Genomic DNA, 20,011 nt, shown 5'->3' with positions numbered 1-20,011 from the left:
GTTCCTGCCCAAAAAGAGCCCTGGATGCACTCATCCTGATGCTGGGGTGTAGGTGTGCTGGCATCAGAGGGGGGTGGTTAAGGGCTTAATAGACCCCCCCCCCGGGGCTGCCCTTGTCTCTCTTTGTTCTTCAGCTACCCCATGACTGCACAGTGGTGCCAGGAGAAGGAGCACATGTGCTTATAAGTGGGAGGGGGGAGCATCAGGGCTGGGTCTGCAGATTTACTGAGAGTATCAAGGAGAAGTTCACATTCTGTGTGGACACTAGAATGGTTTGTTACTTTACTTACTTCATTTATAGTCCACCTTTCTTGCTGAGACTTAAGGCAGATCATACAGTTTAAAACAATGCAACAAGAACTATAGAAACAGTGACTAAAACTAGCTCACGGTATTATTTATTTTATTTTTTTTAAAGCATTTATTAGCCACCTTTCTTCCTTACAGAGCTCAAGACTGCTTACAAAAGGGATAAAACACATAATAAAATACATTAAAAACATAAAACTGAAAATTTAAAACCACAACCCAAGACTACTAGTAGATTTAACCAAATGCGGTCTTAAATAGAACCGTCTTCAACTGCCTTCTAAGACTGAAAGTGACGGGGCCAAGTGCACCTCCCTGGGAAGGTTGTTCCATAATTGTGGGGCTGCCTCTCATGTGCACTCACCAAATAAGACAGTCAGCAGGGCCTCTCCCTGTGATTTTAATTCTTGGGCAGGAACCTATGTTTTATGTACTGAGCCTAAAGCCATTCCTCAAGCTGTACCAAGAACAGGTGGAGCTTGCTCCTCTAGAACAACAGCTCGCCTGGATCCAGGAACAAACCAATAGAAAAGCGGTGTAATGTAAATAGCCTCTCACTGGAAGTGGGGGGGTGTTTGGTGCGGTGTTTGCACGCTTTATAAGCAGGGCTCAAGCCCCGCTAGCTATCCTTGTAGTTTGCCGAAATCACTTAATAAACTAGAGCTGATCACTGCAATGCGTCTAGTACCCAGTATTTAACAATATGGTAGAAGACAGTCCTTTAGATACTCCAGTCTCAAGCCATGTATGGCCTTAAATGTTAAAACTGACACCTTGAATTGGGTTTGGGAGTAGATCAGTAGCCAGTATTGGGGATGTATGTTCCCAGTAGCCGGCCCCAACCAGCAGTCTACCTGCAGCTTCCTGCACCAGCTGCAGCCTCTGAACACTCTTCAAAGGAAGCCCCGAGTAGAGCACATTACAATAGTCCAGTCTAGATGTAACTGTTAGGGATTTCAGTGTAAAAAAGCAGAGAAAATAAATGCAGTAGAACACTTGTATTAGCTTTTAAACAAGAAAGTTTACACCACTAATGAGGGAAGAGTTACTGGGAAATACTGCAAACAAAAACAAAGGATTAGCATCCTCTTTGACTATACTAATCTACATCTTGACTCTCTAAAGTCTAAACCACATGTGCTAGCCCCAGACAGAGTTAGAGACAAAGAGCAATAAACTTTTCTAAGTGTCCACCCTGGGACATCTTCTGATCTATTGATTACCCAATTGGAGAAACCCAAACTTAACTAATTATGCATTTTAACACCTTGCTCTAGAGGCAAATACATGCATGGTTTGCGATTGGGTCTCTCTCTAAACAGCATAAACAAACATGTAAATTCTTCCATGACTTCAGGGAAAGAACTTGCAAACTCCAACAGTAACTAAGGCACAGATGACCATAGCTAGATCTGACTGAGCCAGGAATGGATGTAGTTGATGCACCAGCACTCCAAACCACCACTGCCACCTGGTTTTTGAGGTGACTGCTGTGTTGAATAGCATTCCCAAACTGTGAACCTGGCTTTTCAAGGGTAGTATAAACCCATCCAAAACAGGAAAGATCTCAAGTCCCAGGTCTGTCTTTGAGTTTCAGTTTGTTCACCCTCATCCAGCCTGTTACTGACTCTCAGCACCGGTTCAGAACATCAACAGCATTCTTGGTATTAGATGGGAAAGAAAGGTAGAGCTGGGTATCATCTGCATATTGGGGACGCTGCAGCCCATACCTCCTGATGACCTCTCTCAGTGGCTTCATATAGATATTCAATAGAATGGAGGATAAGATGGAACCCTACACTACCTCATGCTAATGGCCATGGGGCAAAGCAGGAATCCCCCAATGCTATCTTTTGAGACCAACCCCCCCTCCCAGATAGGACTTGAACCACCATAACACAGTGCCCCTTAGTCCCAGTACTGAGAGGTGACTCAGTAGGATATTATACTTGATAGTATCGAAAGCCACTGAAAAATTCAGCAGAACTAGCAGGGTCATGTTCCCCCTGTCTAGTTCTTGGTAGAGGTTATCAACCAAGATGACCAAAACAGTCTCTGTACCAAATCTCAGTCTGAGGTCAAACTGAAATGGGTCCAGAAATAAGAACATAAGAACATAAGAGAAGCCAATGTTGGATCAGGCCAATAGCCCATCCAGTTCAGCACTCTGTCACACAGTTGCCAAAAATACCAGGTGCCGTCAGGAGGTCCATCAGTGGGGCCAGGACACTAGAAGCCCTCCCACTGTTGCCCCCCTTCCAAGCACCAAGCATCACTTGCCCCAGAGTTCCTATCTGTACCTTGTGGCTAATAGCCACTGATGGATCTCTGCTCCATATGCTTATCTAATCCCCTCTTGAAGCTGTCAATGCTTGTAGCCGCCACCACCTCCTGTGGCAGTGAATTCCATGTGTTAATCACTCTTTGGGTGAAGAAGTACTTCCTTTTATCTGTTCTAACCCAATTGCTCAGCAATTTCATTGAGTGCCCACGAGTTCCTTTATTGTGAGAAAGGGAGAAAAGTACCTCTTTCTCTACCTGCTCTGTCCCATGCATAATCTTATAAACCTCGATCATGTCACCCCTCAGCTGTCGTTTCTCCAAGCTAAAGAGCCCCAAGCCCCAAATCTAGTCTCTTCCAGGAGCCCCTGGAGATGAGAAGCAACCACTCACTCAAGCACCTTGCTTAAGAATGGAAGATGGAAGTATTAGAGAACAGTATAATGGAAGTATTAGAGAACAGAGAACTGCACTAAAAACAGTATAATGCATACAATGGCCCAGTATAATACATACAGTGTTGAACATACAGAGTTGGACTGCAAAAATAAGAATAGTAAAATAAAAACAGTGTATTCTATATAAGGAACAGTGCAATGAGAACTACCTAAAAATGCACAGATGGCTGGCCTCCTCCACAGCTGCACAAACCCAGAGGCTGGGAATGCAGAGGGAGAATGCTGCTGAAATGGAAATGTGCTGAATCAAGCATTTCTGTCTGCAGCTGTGGCTGTATCCACTCCGAGTCTGAACTGCCCACTTCCTTGCGGTGACTTGTGTGTGGGCTTCTCCTCAGCAGCTTAAATGTACTGCTGACGGGGTTCCTGGTGTGAAAATTGCCCTGTTTGTTTTCTTTGCTGTTTGACTTCCTCTAGCCAGAGTGTTTCAAGCCACTGGCAGGGGCAAAGGAAACAGCCCTTGAACTGCTTGTTCCTTTCTGTTACTTCCTCCACTTTCTTGCTACTGTTTCTCAGATTGCTTTCCCATAGCTTCCCCTTGCTTATTTGTTAATATTGTCTTAGGGCTGTTGGTTGAAGAGGCTGTGTCCAATGGGCTTCCCAGAGCACTTAACTTCACCCACTACTAGGACTGTACTGTTTATATATAGCAAGCGTGGAGCACAGTTGGCATCCCTCCCACACGCTCAGTTCCCTTTAACCAAATTACTTTCTGGAGCTTTTTACTCAGTTCTCGTCAGGCAGTATTCATTTTCCACATTCTTTGGCACTACACGATGCTTTCTCTTTGTTGGTTACATTTGTCTCTTGCTGTCTCCTGGAATAGCTCGGAACAGTATTTTAGGCTCACTTTCAGCCTCACGGTAGCTCAGAACAGTAGTTGTGCCTCACTTACTCTACAAGGGTCCCTGCCACATGGGGGGGGGAATGCGCAGGCAAAGTGCGGCTTTTGAAAGCCGCACCAAAATAGGCACGCGGCGGGTGTATCACGCAGATCCCAGGAGCCGCCGCGCACTTTCTCCCCGGCACGATCAGATGCCGGGGAAACCGGCGAGAAAGCGACGAAGCAGAGAGGGAGGCTGCCTAACTGCGCATGTGTGAGCATGCGCAGTTTGGCCAGGAGCCTCGGATGTGCCGGCAGAAGGACGCACCGGCGATCCCACAGCTGCGTTTGCCGCGGCCTTTCCGGTAAGTTCATCTATAGGGGTGGTTCTTTTTTGCAGTGGGTTTTCAGCCTGAAGGGCCAGATCAGGGACAGGTGCGCGCCGCTTCCCAGATGTTGCTGTGCGCTCATGCCCGTTTGCTGCGTCCCCGATCTGTCCCTCTCCCGGCCCAAACCCTTACGTGTGACTGGGGCCAAGGTAAGTTTGACTGAGAGATACTGACTGGACCAAAGCGGCTCATTAAGTTTTGTAGTCAAGTAGTATCCAAACATTACAGTCCAGAGCCATGTGTGTTGACTTCAAAGTAAAGCCACTGTATTCAATGAGGCTTACTCCCAGGTCATTATGTGTAAATTGCAGCCTTAGTTTCCCACATCCAAGCCTAACACCAAGAGCAAACATGGACCTATTAACTATGATTAGATGACATATTTAGATGTAACCAACATTCATATTTAGATGTAACCAACAAAGGTTATAGCCCCCGGACCCCCCCCCCACATGACTTTCCTGGCTTGATTGCCACCCACCCGACCCAGACTCTGCAGTTTTATCCCTTCAGTCTGTCCTTATCCATCCATGCATTAATTTTTACCCCCTTCTTCATCCAAGCAGCCTAGAGCAGCATACATAATTCTCGTGACTCTCCTAGCTCCATCGATTCCCCTTGGTAACCAGAGCCCTAATCTCCATCCATCTGTCTTTATCCTGCTCTTCTTCCGAGGAACCGGGGGCAACTGACACGATTCTCTTCCCACCCACTCCCATTTTGTCCTGACAACAATCATGAGAGGCAGTTTAGGCTGAGGAAGACTAGAATGGACCTAAAGTCACCTGGGACACTTTATTGGGGATTGGAACCAAGATCTCCCAAGTTCTAGTCTAACACTCCAAACACTATGTTACACCAGTTCTTAGTGCCCCAGCCCGACACTCTAGGGGCATTAAATGAAGGAGTTGTCCTGCTCACCAAATTGGGGGCGAGTCCCAGGCCACAACTGGTCTCTCAACAAGGATTCCAATCCAAAGTCAACTCCAGGGTTCACTAGCACAGTCCAAAAGTAGTACAAGAGCATAAGCCAGGCAGGTGACTGGTAGGATCATCAGCAAGGCTGTAGACAAGTTGATCCCACACTGACTGCAGCCTTGTCTAGAGAGTTTTCCTGTAGGTATTTCTGGGTCCCACGTTAGGCTCCTCCTAACAAGCTGACTCAGTTCCTCTACTCATGAGGAGTTTTGGGGCTCAGATACTTTTCTGTCTCTCCTAGCACTTCCTTAGCAGATGGGAGTCCTTGGGCCGCCAGTCATGCACTCCTGCACCTGGTCCATGCCTCAGCCCTAGCCCTTCACTTTCTCTGCTCCTGGGGTGCTTCAGGAGACTGTGGAGGGTCAGGTCATGGGCAGGTCCATGCTGGGACATCCAGGCTTGAGGGCCCTGCTGGCTGAAGGGGTGCTGGCTCAGGGTCCCTGTATGGAGGCATTGGAAAGTCCATCTCACTTGGAAGGTCTACCAAGGCAGGGCTTGGGGGCAGGTTGTTTTCCTCCCTGGAGGACTTCTGTTCCCATTCTAACTCAGGGTGGTCCACGACAGAAGTCTACAGACACAATATCCCAAGGAAAAAGATGATGGTGGTAGAAAGTGCTGTCAAGTCGCAGCTGACTTATGGTGACCCCTCATGGAGTTTTCAGGGCAAGAGTCATGTAGAGGTTGTTTGCCATTGTCTGCCTGTGTATGGCAACCCTAGACTTCCCTTGTGGTCTCCCATCCAAGTACTAATCAGGGCAGACCCTTCTTAGCTTCCGAGATCTGACAAGATCAGGCTAGCCTGAGCCATCCAGGACAGGGAAAAGATACCATAGTAGAAAAAACCAAGAAAGGACGGCCATTTATGTTGGCCTAAGAGGGTAAGAGTAGAAGGAACATGGCTTTGTAAATCAATGTATTAGTTAAGTGTCACCAGTGCTTATGCGGTTCATGAAAATTGATTCAGTAACTAGGGATGGGCATTAATTTTGCCCTGTTCATGGTTCACGAACTGAAGTTTATGAAATCCTATGAGGTGGCAGTGAAGGCTGCAAAAAAGGAATTTTATTCAGCTTCCGTCGCATCTGCTAGCTCTCATCCAGCTCAATTATTTAACATAATTAGATCTTTAATGTCTCTCACGGTTAGTAATTTGATCATTAGCTGTGAGGCCTTTGTGAGCTTTTTTGTGGATAAAGTCTTGTCACTCCACCACAACCTCCCAGCCAACGTTGATACAGTATGTGAACTGGAGGCACCTTGGTCGTCTTTGGGTTCAGTATTTGACAACTTCAGCTGGCTCACCCGGGCCGTTGTCAACAGGATCTTGGGTACTGTCAGGCCAACCAGATGCCTCTTAGACCCATGTGTCCTTCATGGCTGGTGAAAGCCGATGGTGCCCTAGTAGACATTATCAACCTGTCCCTGGATTCAGGGGTCTACCTGGAGGGGTTAAAAGAGGCTACAATGGTACCACTCTTGAAAAAGCCATATTTGGATCCTACAGATCCTTCCAATTACTGCCCAGTCTTGAATTTGTCATTTCTGGGTAGTTAAGGTAATTGAGAGCTCCAGAGTTTCATGGATCACACATCTGCATTGGGCCCATTCCAATCTGGTTTCCACCTTGGCTACAGGATGGAGATGGCACTGGTTGCCCTCATGGACGACCTCTGCAGACAGTGTTCGACACAGTCAATCATAATATTTTGACCCACTGCCTCACCGACATAGGAGTTCGTGGGGTAGCCTGGAAGTGGCTCACCTCATTTCTCCAAGTTTGGGGACAGAGGGTAGCACAAGGAGAGAGGGTGTCAACTAGTTACCCCTTAATATGTCGGTCTGTCAGGGGTCAGTCCTCTCTCCAACGTTATTTAACATCTAAATGTGCCCCCTCAGCTGGTGTGGAGTTTGGGGTGTCACCAGTATGCTGATGACACCCAGCAGTATCTATAGATGGGTGGCTGCCCGGATGCCGCCCCACAAACTCTGGCCGATGGGTTGGAGGCCATGGTGGGATGGTTGAAAAAGAGCCATCTGAGACTGAATTCAGCTAAAACGGAGGTTCTCTGGCTGAGTAGGAGGGACTCAAGAGTTGGGGCGCCAACTTCCTGGTCATGACAGGACTGCACAAGAAAGCCCAAAAAACAGCTGAGCTGGGTTTGGGGGCCACAAACCAGTTTGTTGCGCAAACAAAACTCCCAGTTCAATTCAGTTTGTGGTTTCAGTTTGCAGTTTGGCCACAGACCATGAACCGCATTATCCCAGTTCGTGCCCATTCCTATTCAGTACTTAAACGTTGAGTATGCAGAGGATTTTATAGCATCAGATTTCACAAAGATAAAATGGATAATTATAAACATGGTAAATCGTGAGTTACATTCAAGCCTATGCAAATGTCAGTAGTAGAAAAATCACATTGACATCTTATTTGACCCTCTCAGAAGGCCCTTATAAACTCTTAGCTCATAAACTAAACAGAATCAACTTTTGGCCTGTTTGGCTGCTGGATGTGGTACAGAAGTGAAAAAATTGCATGTACAGTGATTATACCAGACAATATGTGTGTGTGATTCACACTCTGAGTCTTTCATAAAAGTGCCTTCTGTGAGGAACGTCAAACAAGCCTGTTGAACCAAGTATGAACCTTGGAGTGGATGCTGTTTCTAAAAACCAACCAGCAAACTCTGAGCCTTGTTTCTTTTGGCCCACTGAATGGTCTTGAGGGACCACTTAAAGTATCATGGCTGTAGGTCAGAAGGTTTGGACCAGATCAGTCTCTGAAGAACTTCTAAGACCTTCCTAAGCTGCTCTGTCTTGCTTTCTAAAAGGAAAAGCCACATATAAGCATCATAATTAAAGATTCCCCCCCACCCCATCTGATCAGGGTCCTCCTTCTGCAATGTCCTGAGATCACTGTGTTTGGTTTTCCCAATCTCAGAACCTGGTTTAAATCATAATGTGATTACTAGCAGAGTAAGAATTCATTACAGCAACTTTAATACTTTTTATAATGGTTTGCTTAAAAAGAAGAAAAACCACTTATGCAAATCCCCCAAATAGTGATAGTTATTCTCAACTCCTGTGTTTTTGAAGTAACAGTTTATTTTATTTTATTTCCAACAGAAAGTTTATAGACATGGGCTTTATTGATGAGAAAAGAATAGCCATATGGGGATGGGTATGTATACTGCCTTTATGTTCTTTTTATTGATTAATCCCAGGTATCTGGTTTATACAGTCCAACAACAGCTGCTCCTGCCAAAGCTTCAGTAGAGTGCATTTTTACTTGGCCCTCCTTTCCCCCCCCCCCCCCCGCCCTCCTCTAGAGCATTTAGCGTGTGATGTTTGCAAAAATGAACAGTTGCACCAGCCACCCATCATTTCAATGATCAGTGTTCTTTTCCCAGTGGGGTTTCTCCATGTTTGAGTACAAAGGGGTGGTTCAGAGAGGGAAGACAACTGTGTCTTTAGCATAGCAAGTTCTTGCCCCTAAAAACAGTTTTGTAAGTGTAGGGTAGCTTGACAGAGAATAGTCACCAGGATGCAGTACACAGCTCAAGTGTTTGTAAACTAAACTGGGACGTCAGCCAATGATTCATTGATTCTGCCCAGTGCTTTCCTGTTTATAAATGTTGGTTAGTCTCTGTTTATCTCTCAAGATAGGTCCTAGTCTCCTTTCTTTAATTAATTGCATTGTTCTGCGGGGGCGGGGGGGGCGCTCTTTGTCAGGCACTGTTTTTGCTGTGTCCCTCCTTGGCCTGAATTCCAATAGGAGAGGCCATCCAGGAACATAGATACAGGACAAATGCCTAGAGTGAAAGTGTTTTAAACAGGAAATTTTATATCGAATACTGACAAACAAACATTTCTGAATTCTTTGGCTGCTGGACAATGTTGATATAACTGTATGCAAGAGAAAATGGGATTTGGTAATCCAGTATATTCTGATGTAGGTAGAACATAATATCTAGAAAGGGGTGGGTGGTCAATAAGATGAATTTTCTAATTCCATCCAGTCCTTAATTCCACCCAGTTCAAATACCACAGTTCTGCTCCAGTGAAGTTTCTATTTTTAACCCATTTCCCTTTCTGCCTTTCTCATCCCTCTTCTTCTCTCCATTTCTTGTTGTTTTAGAACTGACCTTCTGCAGGAAGGCATTACCTTTAAATTTAATTTCTATACAGCATCCAAATGACTGTATTTCTATACAGCATCCAAATGACATTTAAGGAGTAATAAATAATAATGCTTGTCATTTTTTTTCCATTAAACAATTTGTATACTCTTAACTGGAATATATTGGTGTGTTTAACAGACTCTTATGATTTTTCAGACCCAGGTTGTGTTTCATCTTCTTTGTTGTTTGCTTGTTAACATTTATATCTCACCTTTCTTTCTGTTATGGAACTCAAGGCAGCCTCCGTGCTGCTCCCAGGAGATCTCCAATCCAGGCCCTGTCTAGAAATTTGTTTAACTTCAACAAACCTGGTCCAACCGGACACTTAAGTGTCCTTGTGAAGGAGGAAATTATTTAGTTCACCTATCACACAGAAGTGGTCATCCAAATGTGGGCCACTCACTCACAGTGATTAGGCAGGGTACATCAGTACAAGGTAGAGGTTGGAGTGTCGAACTAGGATCTAGGAGGCCTGGGTTCGAATATGTCCATGGAAACTTGCTGGGTGACCATGGGTGTGTGTCCCTCTCTCAGCCTAACCTACCTCATGGGGTGATTGTTGTGAGGATAAAAACAGAGGAGGGCAGAATGGTGTTGTAAAAAACTTTGGGTCCTCATTGGGGAGAAAAGCCAGATAGAACTATCTAGAAATAAATAAGTCAAACCAGGGTCTGAGAGACCATGGTTCAAAGTTGGTTTATTAACCACACTTTTTCTTAATTATGGTTTTGAGTGATGTACAAATGCAAACATGGTGGTGTCCTCTTTAATCATTTCCTGGTGTCTTCCTTCTCCTAAGTTAGTGACTACTGATATTGATACCAGCCCTGCAGCCAGGATTTTGTGGCTTGTAGGGTGTGGCAGGTCTGCTCTGACTTACAGACCCTGTTCTGCCAGCCCCCTCCTTGGCTGGCGCCAGTTCCTGGAGGGTGCTATTCCACTTCCTACCACTAGGGTACCACTGTCCTTTTGGAGCCATCTTGCCAGGAGAGACAGACTCCCGATACCCCTTCTCTAACTGTGGCCCTGACTCTGGTCTCCTGCTACCCGCTCCTGCTTACCACAGGGACCAAATTCCTTCTTTGGGGGCCCCCTGGAGGATTGGCAACAGGTGCTCTGACGGCTTTTCTCCCCCCCCCTTCCCGGGACTCCCCTCTTACAATACCATGGTCTAAGGTGGTTGGGGGAACAATGTGGCCCAGAGAACACTACCAACTTCAAAAGGTAACCTATTTATTAAAAAGAGAAAAAGGTGACAAGCATATTTTTAGCACAGCACCAGATCTGCAACCAGAAGGAAAAATAAAAGTTGGTCATAATCACATCCCCTGTCCCTGGTTCTAAAACATACTCTACTGGATGTTGAAATAGAGTAAGCAATTTCAAGCTTAGAAAGTTACAAAAGGTTCTAAAGGTCTCTCATTACCTAAGGTTCTCGGCAGCCTAAGGTTTAATGCTAGTCCTTCCACCCCCACTCCACCCCCAGTTTGGAATCACACACACAGGGTGATTGATTAGAACAGGTATATGAATAGCATCCCCCAATTAGCCCCTTGCTTGACTCCTCAGAGTCCCTGGAATTTTATACCCCTTCTGTCAGCCCTGGCAGATGCTGTCCAGTTATATTACTACTGTCCATCAGCAGAAGCTTGCCTAATTTTTTAGACTGACCCAGGACCCCAGAATTTTGTACCCATTCATTTTTTCTCTATAGCAATCCAGTTGTTTAATACTCTTTCCATCTGTTCTTAGAAGCCAGTCTCTTCACCTTACCCTTAGTTCCAGATATGAGCTCATTCCAGACACTTGGGTTATACCAGGAATTAGAAGCGAGTGGGAGAGACTCCCACAGCTCCACCCTAGAATTCGGGCAGCAGGCAGCTGTGCCTTCCAGCTGCAAAAGGAATGACTAAATTATGAGAGATGATCAGAGTTTGTTCTGTTACATGTCTTGAAGCTTGGCGAGCCAAGTTCCTAAATGCTAGCGCTTCAAGTCTTTATTTAGACACGGCACACTAAAGTTCTGTCTATAGCTCTGAGGGATTTTTTTAAAGGATCCTAGTAGCCTGAATAGCCCAGACTAGCCTGAGCTCATGAGAGCTTAGAGGGTAAGCAGGGTCAGTCATAGTTAGTACTTGGATGGGAGACCACCAGTGAAGACTGGGGTTGTTATACAGAGGAAAGCAAAGGCAAACCACCTCTTCTCATCTCTTGCCTTGAAAACCCCATGAGGCGTCACCATGAGTCGATTGCAACTTGACGGCACTTAATATTTATTTTTTCAGATGGCACTTGATGGGGACATAAATGGAATCTGATCAGTTAAGTGGACTGTTAGTTCCTGTTCCACATGCTGCCCAATCCTATGCACTTTTTGTCAGAAATTCAAGGGGACTTACTTGCAAGCAACAGCATAGGACTGCAGACTTAACAGTTCAGTCCTAAAGACACAGTTGGCTTAGAAGGCTGTAACTGTTCAGGACTGCACTGGTAGAAGGCTGCGAGAGGTGGAAGGGAGTCTAAAGTTCCTGAAACCAGCAGAGATCAGGGTGAAGACTGGGGGATTTCAAACGTACACCTGAATTTCAGGTGATGTGTGACTTTGCCTCAGTAACACTATGAATCTCATTATTTTGAGGTATGAAAGAAAAAACACAGAACAAGTATTACTAAAAGGCACTCATTTGGAACAATCTGATCTTTAATATATCAAAGAACAATCCTTTGAGGATTCACAGCTCTTTTTTGAACGAATGGAATTCCTTCCTGTGGTGCCTCGCTCTTCTTTCAACTTCTTCCTCAAAAAATCCATCTTCTTTCATGGCAGCTCTTTCAATAATCATCCCCAACTCAAATCCTTTGGAAAGTGACATTCTCCAACCAGAAGAAAAGGAACCTCATCTGCTGTGAGTTTAGCTTGAATGAAAGCAACCTAGGGGGAGCCCACAGTGTTCCACAGGAGTGATGTGCTGAGAAAGGAATGCTTTTCGTGAAGACTTCACCCTCTGTAAAAAGCACCCAGATTCTAGTCCAACACTGTAACCATTATACTACATCAGCTATCCCTGTCTAGAAGTGTATGGCTACACCTGTCAAGGTGACCAGCAAGGAAAGCTACTCTGTAAAGGAAAGGAGATTCAAGTTCCTATTTGCTTCTGAGTCTCGTAGAGAATTGTTCAGGCTTTTTGCTGATGACATCTTGGCTTGCTCAGTGCTTCCCTCTGGCTTCTGCTGTTTACTACTACAAAGGCAAATGTTTCCTCACAGATCATTGACTCCCTTGTTGTTTCTTTCTAGTCCTATGGCGGCTACGTAGCCTCGTTGGCACTTGGGTCTGGCACTGGAGTCTTTCAATGTGGGATTGCAGTGGCTCCTGTCTCCAGCTGGGAATATTACGGTATGGGGAAAAAAACCCAGAAACCCCAATCCTGGAAAGTGGGGCACAAACAATGAATTGTTTTTGAAACAAAGTCACCACAAGTAGCTCTTGCAAAATCTACAAGACATTACCTAGAAAAGTATCCTTCAAAGCACGCTTTCTTCTTCAGACCAAACATAATTCCCTCTACAGAGGCTCTCTTCTTGGAGACTAGTTCATAATTATACCATCAAAGCAGGTAGTCAGCAGTATACAAGAACTTTTTTAGAAACACACACGCACAAGTCAATCCAATTCTACCTCATTTCCTTATTCATGCTGCCATGTCCCTGAAACCACCACAGGGACGCAGTGCCATTTTAGAGCTTGGTTTCTGTTGTGTAGGAGCTGCGGTGGCTCAAGTGGTTAAGACGCTGAACTGCAGGTTGTGGGAGGTCAGTAGTTCAGCAGTTCGAGACCCGAGTGTGCTGCATGACAGAGTGAGCTCCCGTCTCTAGTTCCAGCTCTTGCCAAAGCAAGAAATTGCAAGTAGATAAATAGGTACCACTTCAGTGGGAAGGTAACAGCGTTCCGTGCGCCTTGGTGTTTAATCATGCCGGCCACATGACCTCTGAAACGTCTTCGGACAGCGCTGGCTCTTCGGCTTTGAAACAGAGATGAGCACCGCAATCCTAGAGTCGGATTCGACTGGCTTTCGAGCAAGGGAACCTTTACCTTTATCTTCTGTTGTGTACCCAGAGCAGAACAGAGATGAGGTAGCAGATGGGAGGGGGGTCACAGGTGGGGTCTGAAAATACAGCAGGGTCCATGCAGCCATCTCCTCCACCCACAGTTCTCTGAATCAGCGTAAACTAACAAGCGTACAACTTCTGCTTCTTGTGCCTGCTGTAAGAACGATACACATGCAGAATCCTATTTGGAAAGTGCATTGCATTGGAACGCCATCAGTGTGACTCTGTGTTTAAAAGGGAAAATGTCTGTAATAAAAATAAACCATAAGGCCTCTGAGAATTTTAACATTAAAAAAACACTCCCAACGTATTACATGTTTCCTTCCTCCCCATTTATGAACCCAGAATGATGTTTTTGTTAGACAGAAGGACAGCTGTTAGATTTCCCCCCTTCTCATGACAACAATACATGCACAGATAGAATTACTATTAGCGGCCCTTTTATAAGCCAAAAAGAGTTTGTTTCGGTGGCTGTCCTCAGTCTAAGATATTGCCAGCTTGACATGAGCAGAGCTCCACCGGCCTTCTCCCGTAACTGGCCCCAAATGCTGCTGGGTTGTTTTTTTCTTTCTCCCCTATTCCCAGAAGCACAGGAAAATACAAACTTCTGTAAATACGTCAGTGTACTATTCTGCCAAAGGTAAGCATTATTTAAGTTCTACTGATGTCAGTTGGAGAGTTAAGTATGTGTTTGATACTTTTCCACTGAGATCAACAGGATTTTAAAGTAATTGCCTTTGGATAGATTATGTGCTTACTCTTGTGACCCAAGTTGGTAGCACATGAGCCATTAATGACTCCCTGCTCCGTGCTTGCTTGTATCCCTCTCCCCCCTCTGCCACAGTTTTAGGCAGGTCTTTATTGGCTACTCCTATATAACTACCCTTATGCAGCTGGTGGGCCATTTTGTACAGCTAGTGAGCTGTGATCGACGTCATGGGTCACCAGCCACTGTGGCCTGGTCTGGACAAATAAAGCTTTAAAAACTACTTATTCCTCTGAATGCACAGCAAGGAAATAAATGGGATCACCCCAATGATATTTGCTGTTATCTGTAATACAATACGTCTGGAAATGTATGAATATATGAGAAATCATTCTAATTTTATTGCATATTTCAGCATCCATTTACACTGAAAGATTTATGGGTCTTCCAACAAAATCAGACAACCTTGAGCACTACAGAGTAAGAATTCTCTGCGATTTCTGATTGTGCTTTTTTAAAAAACCAGTTTTCCTCAACCCCCACCCCCGTGCTTTCTCTCCTTGTTTCAGAACAATATAAGGTGTCATGCGCCCCCCCCCCATGCTCTCATACCTTTTCCAGATGGCTGAAGACACTGCAGGACTCCAATATTATTTCCTTCCAAGGGAACCAAACTGGGTATCTCACCTCTTAAACTCAGTGCAGATGACCCACTCTGCACGATGAGTCATCACGCAGGAGGGAAGAGCAGGCATGAGGATTCTGGCCTTTCCCCGGGCCTCCACACATTGCCCGGTCATCTGCAGGGTGCGACCCCATGTATATCCCCTCCCCGTGATCAGTGACAGTTCTTTCAGAATATTGCTGATCACAGGGAATGGGTTACCCATGGCCAGTGTTCCCTCTAAGCTGAGTTAGTGTGAGCTACCTCTCAGGTTTTTAAGCTTCCAGTTTACAGATTTTTGTCTTAGCTCAGGAAGGGATGGCTCCAGAGCAAACTAATTTATGCAGTAGCCAAATCGCTCACTCACAACTTTAATGCCAGTAACTCACAAAGTAACATTTTTGCTTCCAAGACTTCACAGCTTAGAGGGAGCATTGTCCATGGCCTCTTCTTCCATACGGTAACATTCAACAGATGACTGAGCAATCACATGGAGATGGCGTGGGGCCAGTGCGCTCATGCCTGTTCTCCCCATACAGTGAGTCAGTGTGCTGGGGGTGGGGCTCATCTCTCATCTTTATCAGATTACTGCGTAGTGGGATGAGCATCACCCTTGCATTATCATCAATAGCGGTAATATCTTCACTGGTGCCCATTTACTTATCTGGAGAGTGAAACTTTCTCGCTTTTGCACTGAACAGTACATGACTTGGTTATTCCATGGACTCACGGCTCCAGTTTGTCTAAGAAGCTACCTAAGTAATACTGCTGATTAATACTGAGTCAGCTCATTGCCGCGAGACATAACACTGGGAAGCCTATTGCATAAACACTGGGGTTTATCAATCAGGGCTATATTAACTTGGGTCAGCTTGACCCAGGCCGCTCGCTTTTTGTCAAGGAGAGAACATGGAAACGTTGAGCTGTTTCTTTTGCAATGTCTTGACACTTGCATCTTAAGACTTTCATCATGGGCCATTTCCAGTTGTGCAACAACAGATTGCTTGGGCACGTGGAAGCTTTCAAACTTTCTTGCAGGGGCAGGGAAAGCTGGGCCTGGAAAAACTAGTACAGGGTGCTTGTGCATTGACAGAACTTCATCTCTGCTGCTTGGATTGTGCTGCCTGTGCACAGTTCCACATGTTTATGTCCTTAATTCCATATGTTTGCCACATGTCAGTAATTCCATATGCATGCCACCTCCCATCCTCCTCTAAAACAAAATGCCAGCTACTACGCGGAAATGCACAACCAGCAGAATCCTAGGGCACAGATCTTCCTGACCTGGAGAACTTCAGGCTGCAGCTTCTCTCAATGGGCCATCTTTGTTCAATTAACCTTTAGTAAACCTTTACTAAACAAGGGTGCTGTGGCTTGTATAGTCTGGTCTAAAGCAGGCATCTAAATTCTGAACTGGAGAGCCAGACTAGCCTGATCTCATCAGAAGCTAAGCAGGGTCGGCCATGGCTAGTATTTGGATAGGAGACCTCCAAGGAATACCAGGGTCATGATGTGGAGGCAGGCAATGGCAAACTGTTGGAGTTTGCAAGTTCTCTCCCTGAAGTCATGGAAGAATTTACATGTTTGTTTATGCATGCTGATAGTCTAGCTAGTTTAGTTAGACGCCCAATGGCAGACCCTGCCCATATTTGCCGTCAGAGCAAGGTGATAAAATGCATAATTAGTTAGGTTTGGGATTCTTCAACTGGGTAATCAATAAATCAGAAGACGCCTCTGGATGGATGTGGAGGTTCCCTTTATTTGCCATGGCTAGTAGCCATTGATGGGACCTATCCTTCATTGATTTGTCTAATCACCTTTTAAAGCCATCTGTGCCATACTATGCCATCACTATACTGACAGTAAACGCTCCAATTATTTGGTGAGTGAAGAATTACTTCCTTTTGTCTGTCTGGAAGAAAGTGTCTGGCAGATTTATTGGGTGCCCCCAAGTTCTAGTATTATGGGAGAGGCAGGGGAAAGTTCTGTCTGTCTCCACCCCATGAATAATTCTATCAACCTCAATCATGCTTTCCCTCCCCCAACCTGAAAAGTTCCAGGGTCTTTAAGCCTTAACTTTTAGGAAAGGTGTAACAAAGCACCAGTCAGTTGATGTTCTGCAGCAGACAAATTCTTAATTTGTTTCTCCTTCTTAACAGAATTCAACAGTGATGGCCAAGGTGGAGAACTTCCATAATGTGGATTATCTTCTCATCCATGGAACAGCAGATGGTGAGCTTTATGAAAAGCTAGCGGAGAGAGTGAGATAGAATTGCTTTGTTTAAGAACCATCGTGCATTTTTCTGTGCCTCTTGATTAGGGTCAACACTTCAGATGCGTTTCCATTTTTCCATTCAGCACATTGAACTATACTGACTCATTGTTGATCACATCTGCCGTATCACTTGATAACTCATAACATGAGTCTAACGCACCATGGTTGCGTACTTTCCAGCATTTATCCGTGGAGTTTTTTCCCCCCAGCCACTTTCTTTCTCTTAATTTTTTTTCACCCTTTATTTCAGATAATGTACATTTTCAGAACTCTGCGCAGATCTCCAAAGCCTTAGTCGAAGCACAAGTGGATTTCCAGGCAATGGTAGATTCCATCAAGTTGTCTAAGAATTAATGTACTGTCTGAATACCAACATCATGCTATAGTTGATGTTGTGTGGGTGGGGGGACCCTAGTGCAACCACTGGGGCATGTACTTTGCAGAAGTCCCAAGTAGACTAGCTGAAAGATCTCAGATCACAAGGCTGAGAAAGATTACTCTTAAAACTTAAACTGCACTGAAAATATTAACCAGGGGCAAGTTTTTAAAAAATGATTGCGGGTTGCTGTATCTTAGAACTGATTTTAAAAAACAGGCAAAAGCCCTCCGGGGGGGGGGGGTGGGGGGATGGTGTTTGTGGGGGGAGATCCCAGGAAAAACCTGTGTACAGAACCACAAATGCAACTGCCCATTCCTCTGGCATCTCAGTGGCAATGTTAGCAAAATGGAGAATTGTCTCCGTGTGGCAATTCCATGGCTTGGATCCAGCAAGGATAAACATACTTAATACAGTTCAGCCTGTACGAGATCTCATGAAATACCTAGCATGTTCATCCCTATGTATTATAGTACCCAGAGAACTGAAAATCTTGAAAACTACTATATTCCTGGTATGATATTTTTTTAAATTGTTTTTCTTTGACTCGCAGACCTCTGTGCCTTACTACAAACTGCTTTAAAAGCTTTTCTCAACAGTAGTCTATCATGGGACGTATGTGCCTGTGTGGTTGTTTCGGATCTACAAAGCCGGATTTCCCTTGGGTCCATATAGTTGCATGGTTCTTTAGATCCTCACCAGGATGTGGTGATGGCTACCAACCTGAATGGCTAAAAAAGGGGAGTGGACTAATTTATGGGGGGTGGGGCTACCAGTGGCTACTAGTCATGACAAATATCTGCTCCCTCCAGTTACAAGAGGCAGTATGCTTCTTTATTACAGTTGCTGGGGAGCGTGAGCAGGAGGACGCTGTTGCAATCATCCTGGTTGGGGTCTTCCTAGAGGCAGCTGGTCAGCCACTGTGTGAACAGAATGCTGGTCTGGACGGGCCTGTGGTCTGATCCAGCCTGGCTCTTCTAAGGTTCTTGAACTTAAGATATGTTGTTTTTCTCTTCCTTTTTAGTGGTACACTGACCAGAACCATGCCATTCCAGGTGTTTCTCTTAAACATCTTTACATCCATATGACCCACTTCCTCAAGCAGTGCTTTTCCCTCGTTTGAAGCAAGGCTTCCTCCACTGGCCTTCACTGTTTACACATAAAGGAGAACAATTTCTGCTATTTTATAAAGCAAGATTAGCTACGCACATTAAGCGTATTTTGGAGACTGAATATGTGATTTGCAGAAGGCTTGATGCCTATACCTCTTATTGACATTAACATGCCAGTTTGTGTTTGGGTATGTTTATTTGTTGTGGGGGGGGGGGAAATGAACAATAAAATAAAGCCAAATTTCAAAAGGCTATGCATATTTAATCCACACACGCCCTTAAAATTCAAATCTAGATGCTTGTGTCAAATACATGTTTCTCTTTGGAGAAGGCCATAAGGCATTGATTTTAGAAAGCAGAGAGTGGGTTATACTAATGCATCAATAATAGGAGCAGTGCTCAGACTGACAGTAATATATGTTGTTGAAGGCTTTCACGGCCGGAGTTCATTAGTTGCTGTAGATTTTCCGGGATGTGTGGTCGTGGTCTTGGCATTGTAGAACCTGACGTTTCGCCAGTAACTGTGACTGGCATCCTCAGAGGTATAAACACAGAAAGATGGAATACTCTCTGTGTCAAGGTGAGAAGAAAATGGTAGGCAGTAAATTTATATCTACTCCAGAAGGTGGGTAGGGCTGAGTCGTCTTGTAGGAGTTCCCCAGGCTATGGACATGCTAATGGAGGAGGTTCTTTTGTTTCCTGAGGAGGTTTCCTGCTTCCTGAGGAAACAAAAGAACCTCTTCAGGAAAATGGTGGACTCAGTGTCATTATACCCTGTTGAGGTCGCCACAGCAAATTGACACTGAGTGTCCAAGGCCGGGGTACCCGCCCAGAGCCTCTTTCTAGAGGCCGTTGTATTTATTTCCCCAACGGGCCTTTTTCCTAGTTAACTATAATTTTGGCTACCTAATGTATTTTCGATCTGTACTATAGGGTTACACCTGTTTATGAATAATATTGCACCACTTTATCAGCTATAGCGTTTACCTGGCTTTTTTTCTTTTTGGAGTAAGCCTTACTAACCAGCCATCTTCACCTGCCACACAAGAGGTGAAAACCATGGCTTAGATTCTGTTGCAAATCTCTCTCCCACCCCCTGTAGCCATGAATGCCCCCCACCGCTGCTGAAAAGTGCTGGGCAGGGGACAGTCACAGGTCTACTGTGGGAAGGGAGAATGGCAAAAACCCACCCCTTCTATTAGGAGAGATGATTGGCAGGATGCAGCCCTATATATGCACCTTGAGGCCCTGAAAGTAGGGCTGGATAAAAAGGTTACTTACTGATAGGTAAGTTTGGGGCCCTGGTATGAGCGGTAGCCGCAAAAGGCAGACTATTGTCGCGAACTTGGCAAG

General features: G+C 45.1%; 1 protein-coding gene across 1 annotated transcript in view; it reads left to right on the top strand.

Moving 5' to 3' along the window:
• The window catches only part of FAP (fibroblast activation protein alpha), an 80,369-nt gene extending 61,507 nt beyond the window's left edge, over nt 1–18,862 (top strand). The window contains exons 20-25 of the mRNA XM_015426235.1: nt 8,361–8,415; nt 12,713–12,812; nt 14,647–14,711; nt 17,055–17,127; nt 17,421–17,494; nt 18,571–18,862. Of these exons, the coding sequence (XP_015281721.1) occupies nt 8,361–8,415; nt 12,713–12,812; nt 14,647–14,711; nt 17,055–17,127; nt 17,421–17,494; nt 18,571–18,669 (466 nt within the window). The 3' untranslated portion in view covers nt 18,670–18,862. The remainder of the gene's footprint in view (nt 1–8,360; nt 8,416–12,712; nt 12,813–14,646; nt 14,712–17,054; nt 17,128–17,420; nt 17,495–18,570) is intronic.
• Nucleotides 18,863–20,011: the final 1,149 nt, after the last annotated feature.

This window comes from Gekko japonicus, unplaced genomic scaffold, assembly GCF_001447785.1.
Source record: "Gekko japonicus isolate JY-2015 unplaced genomic scaffold, Gekko_japonicus_V1.1 scaffold399, whole genome shotgun sequence".
In the NCBI taxonomy this organism is placed as follows: Eukaryota; Metazoa; Chordata; class Lepidosauria; order Squamata; family Gekkonidae; genus Gekko; species Gekko japonicus.
The sequence above is the reverse complement of the archived record's forward strand: the minus strand, read 5'-3'. Positions and strand labels throughout refer to the sequence as shown.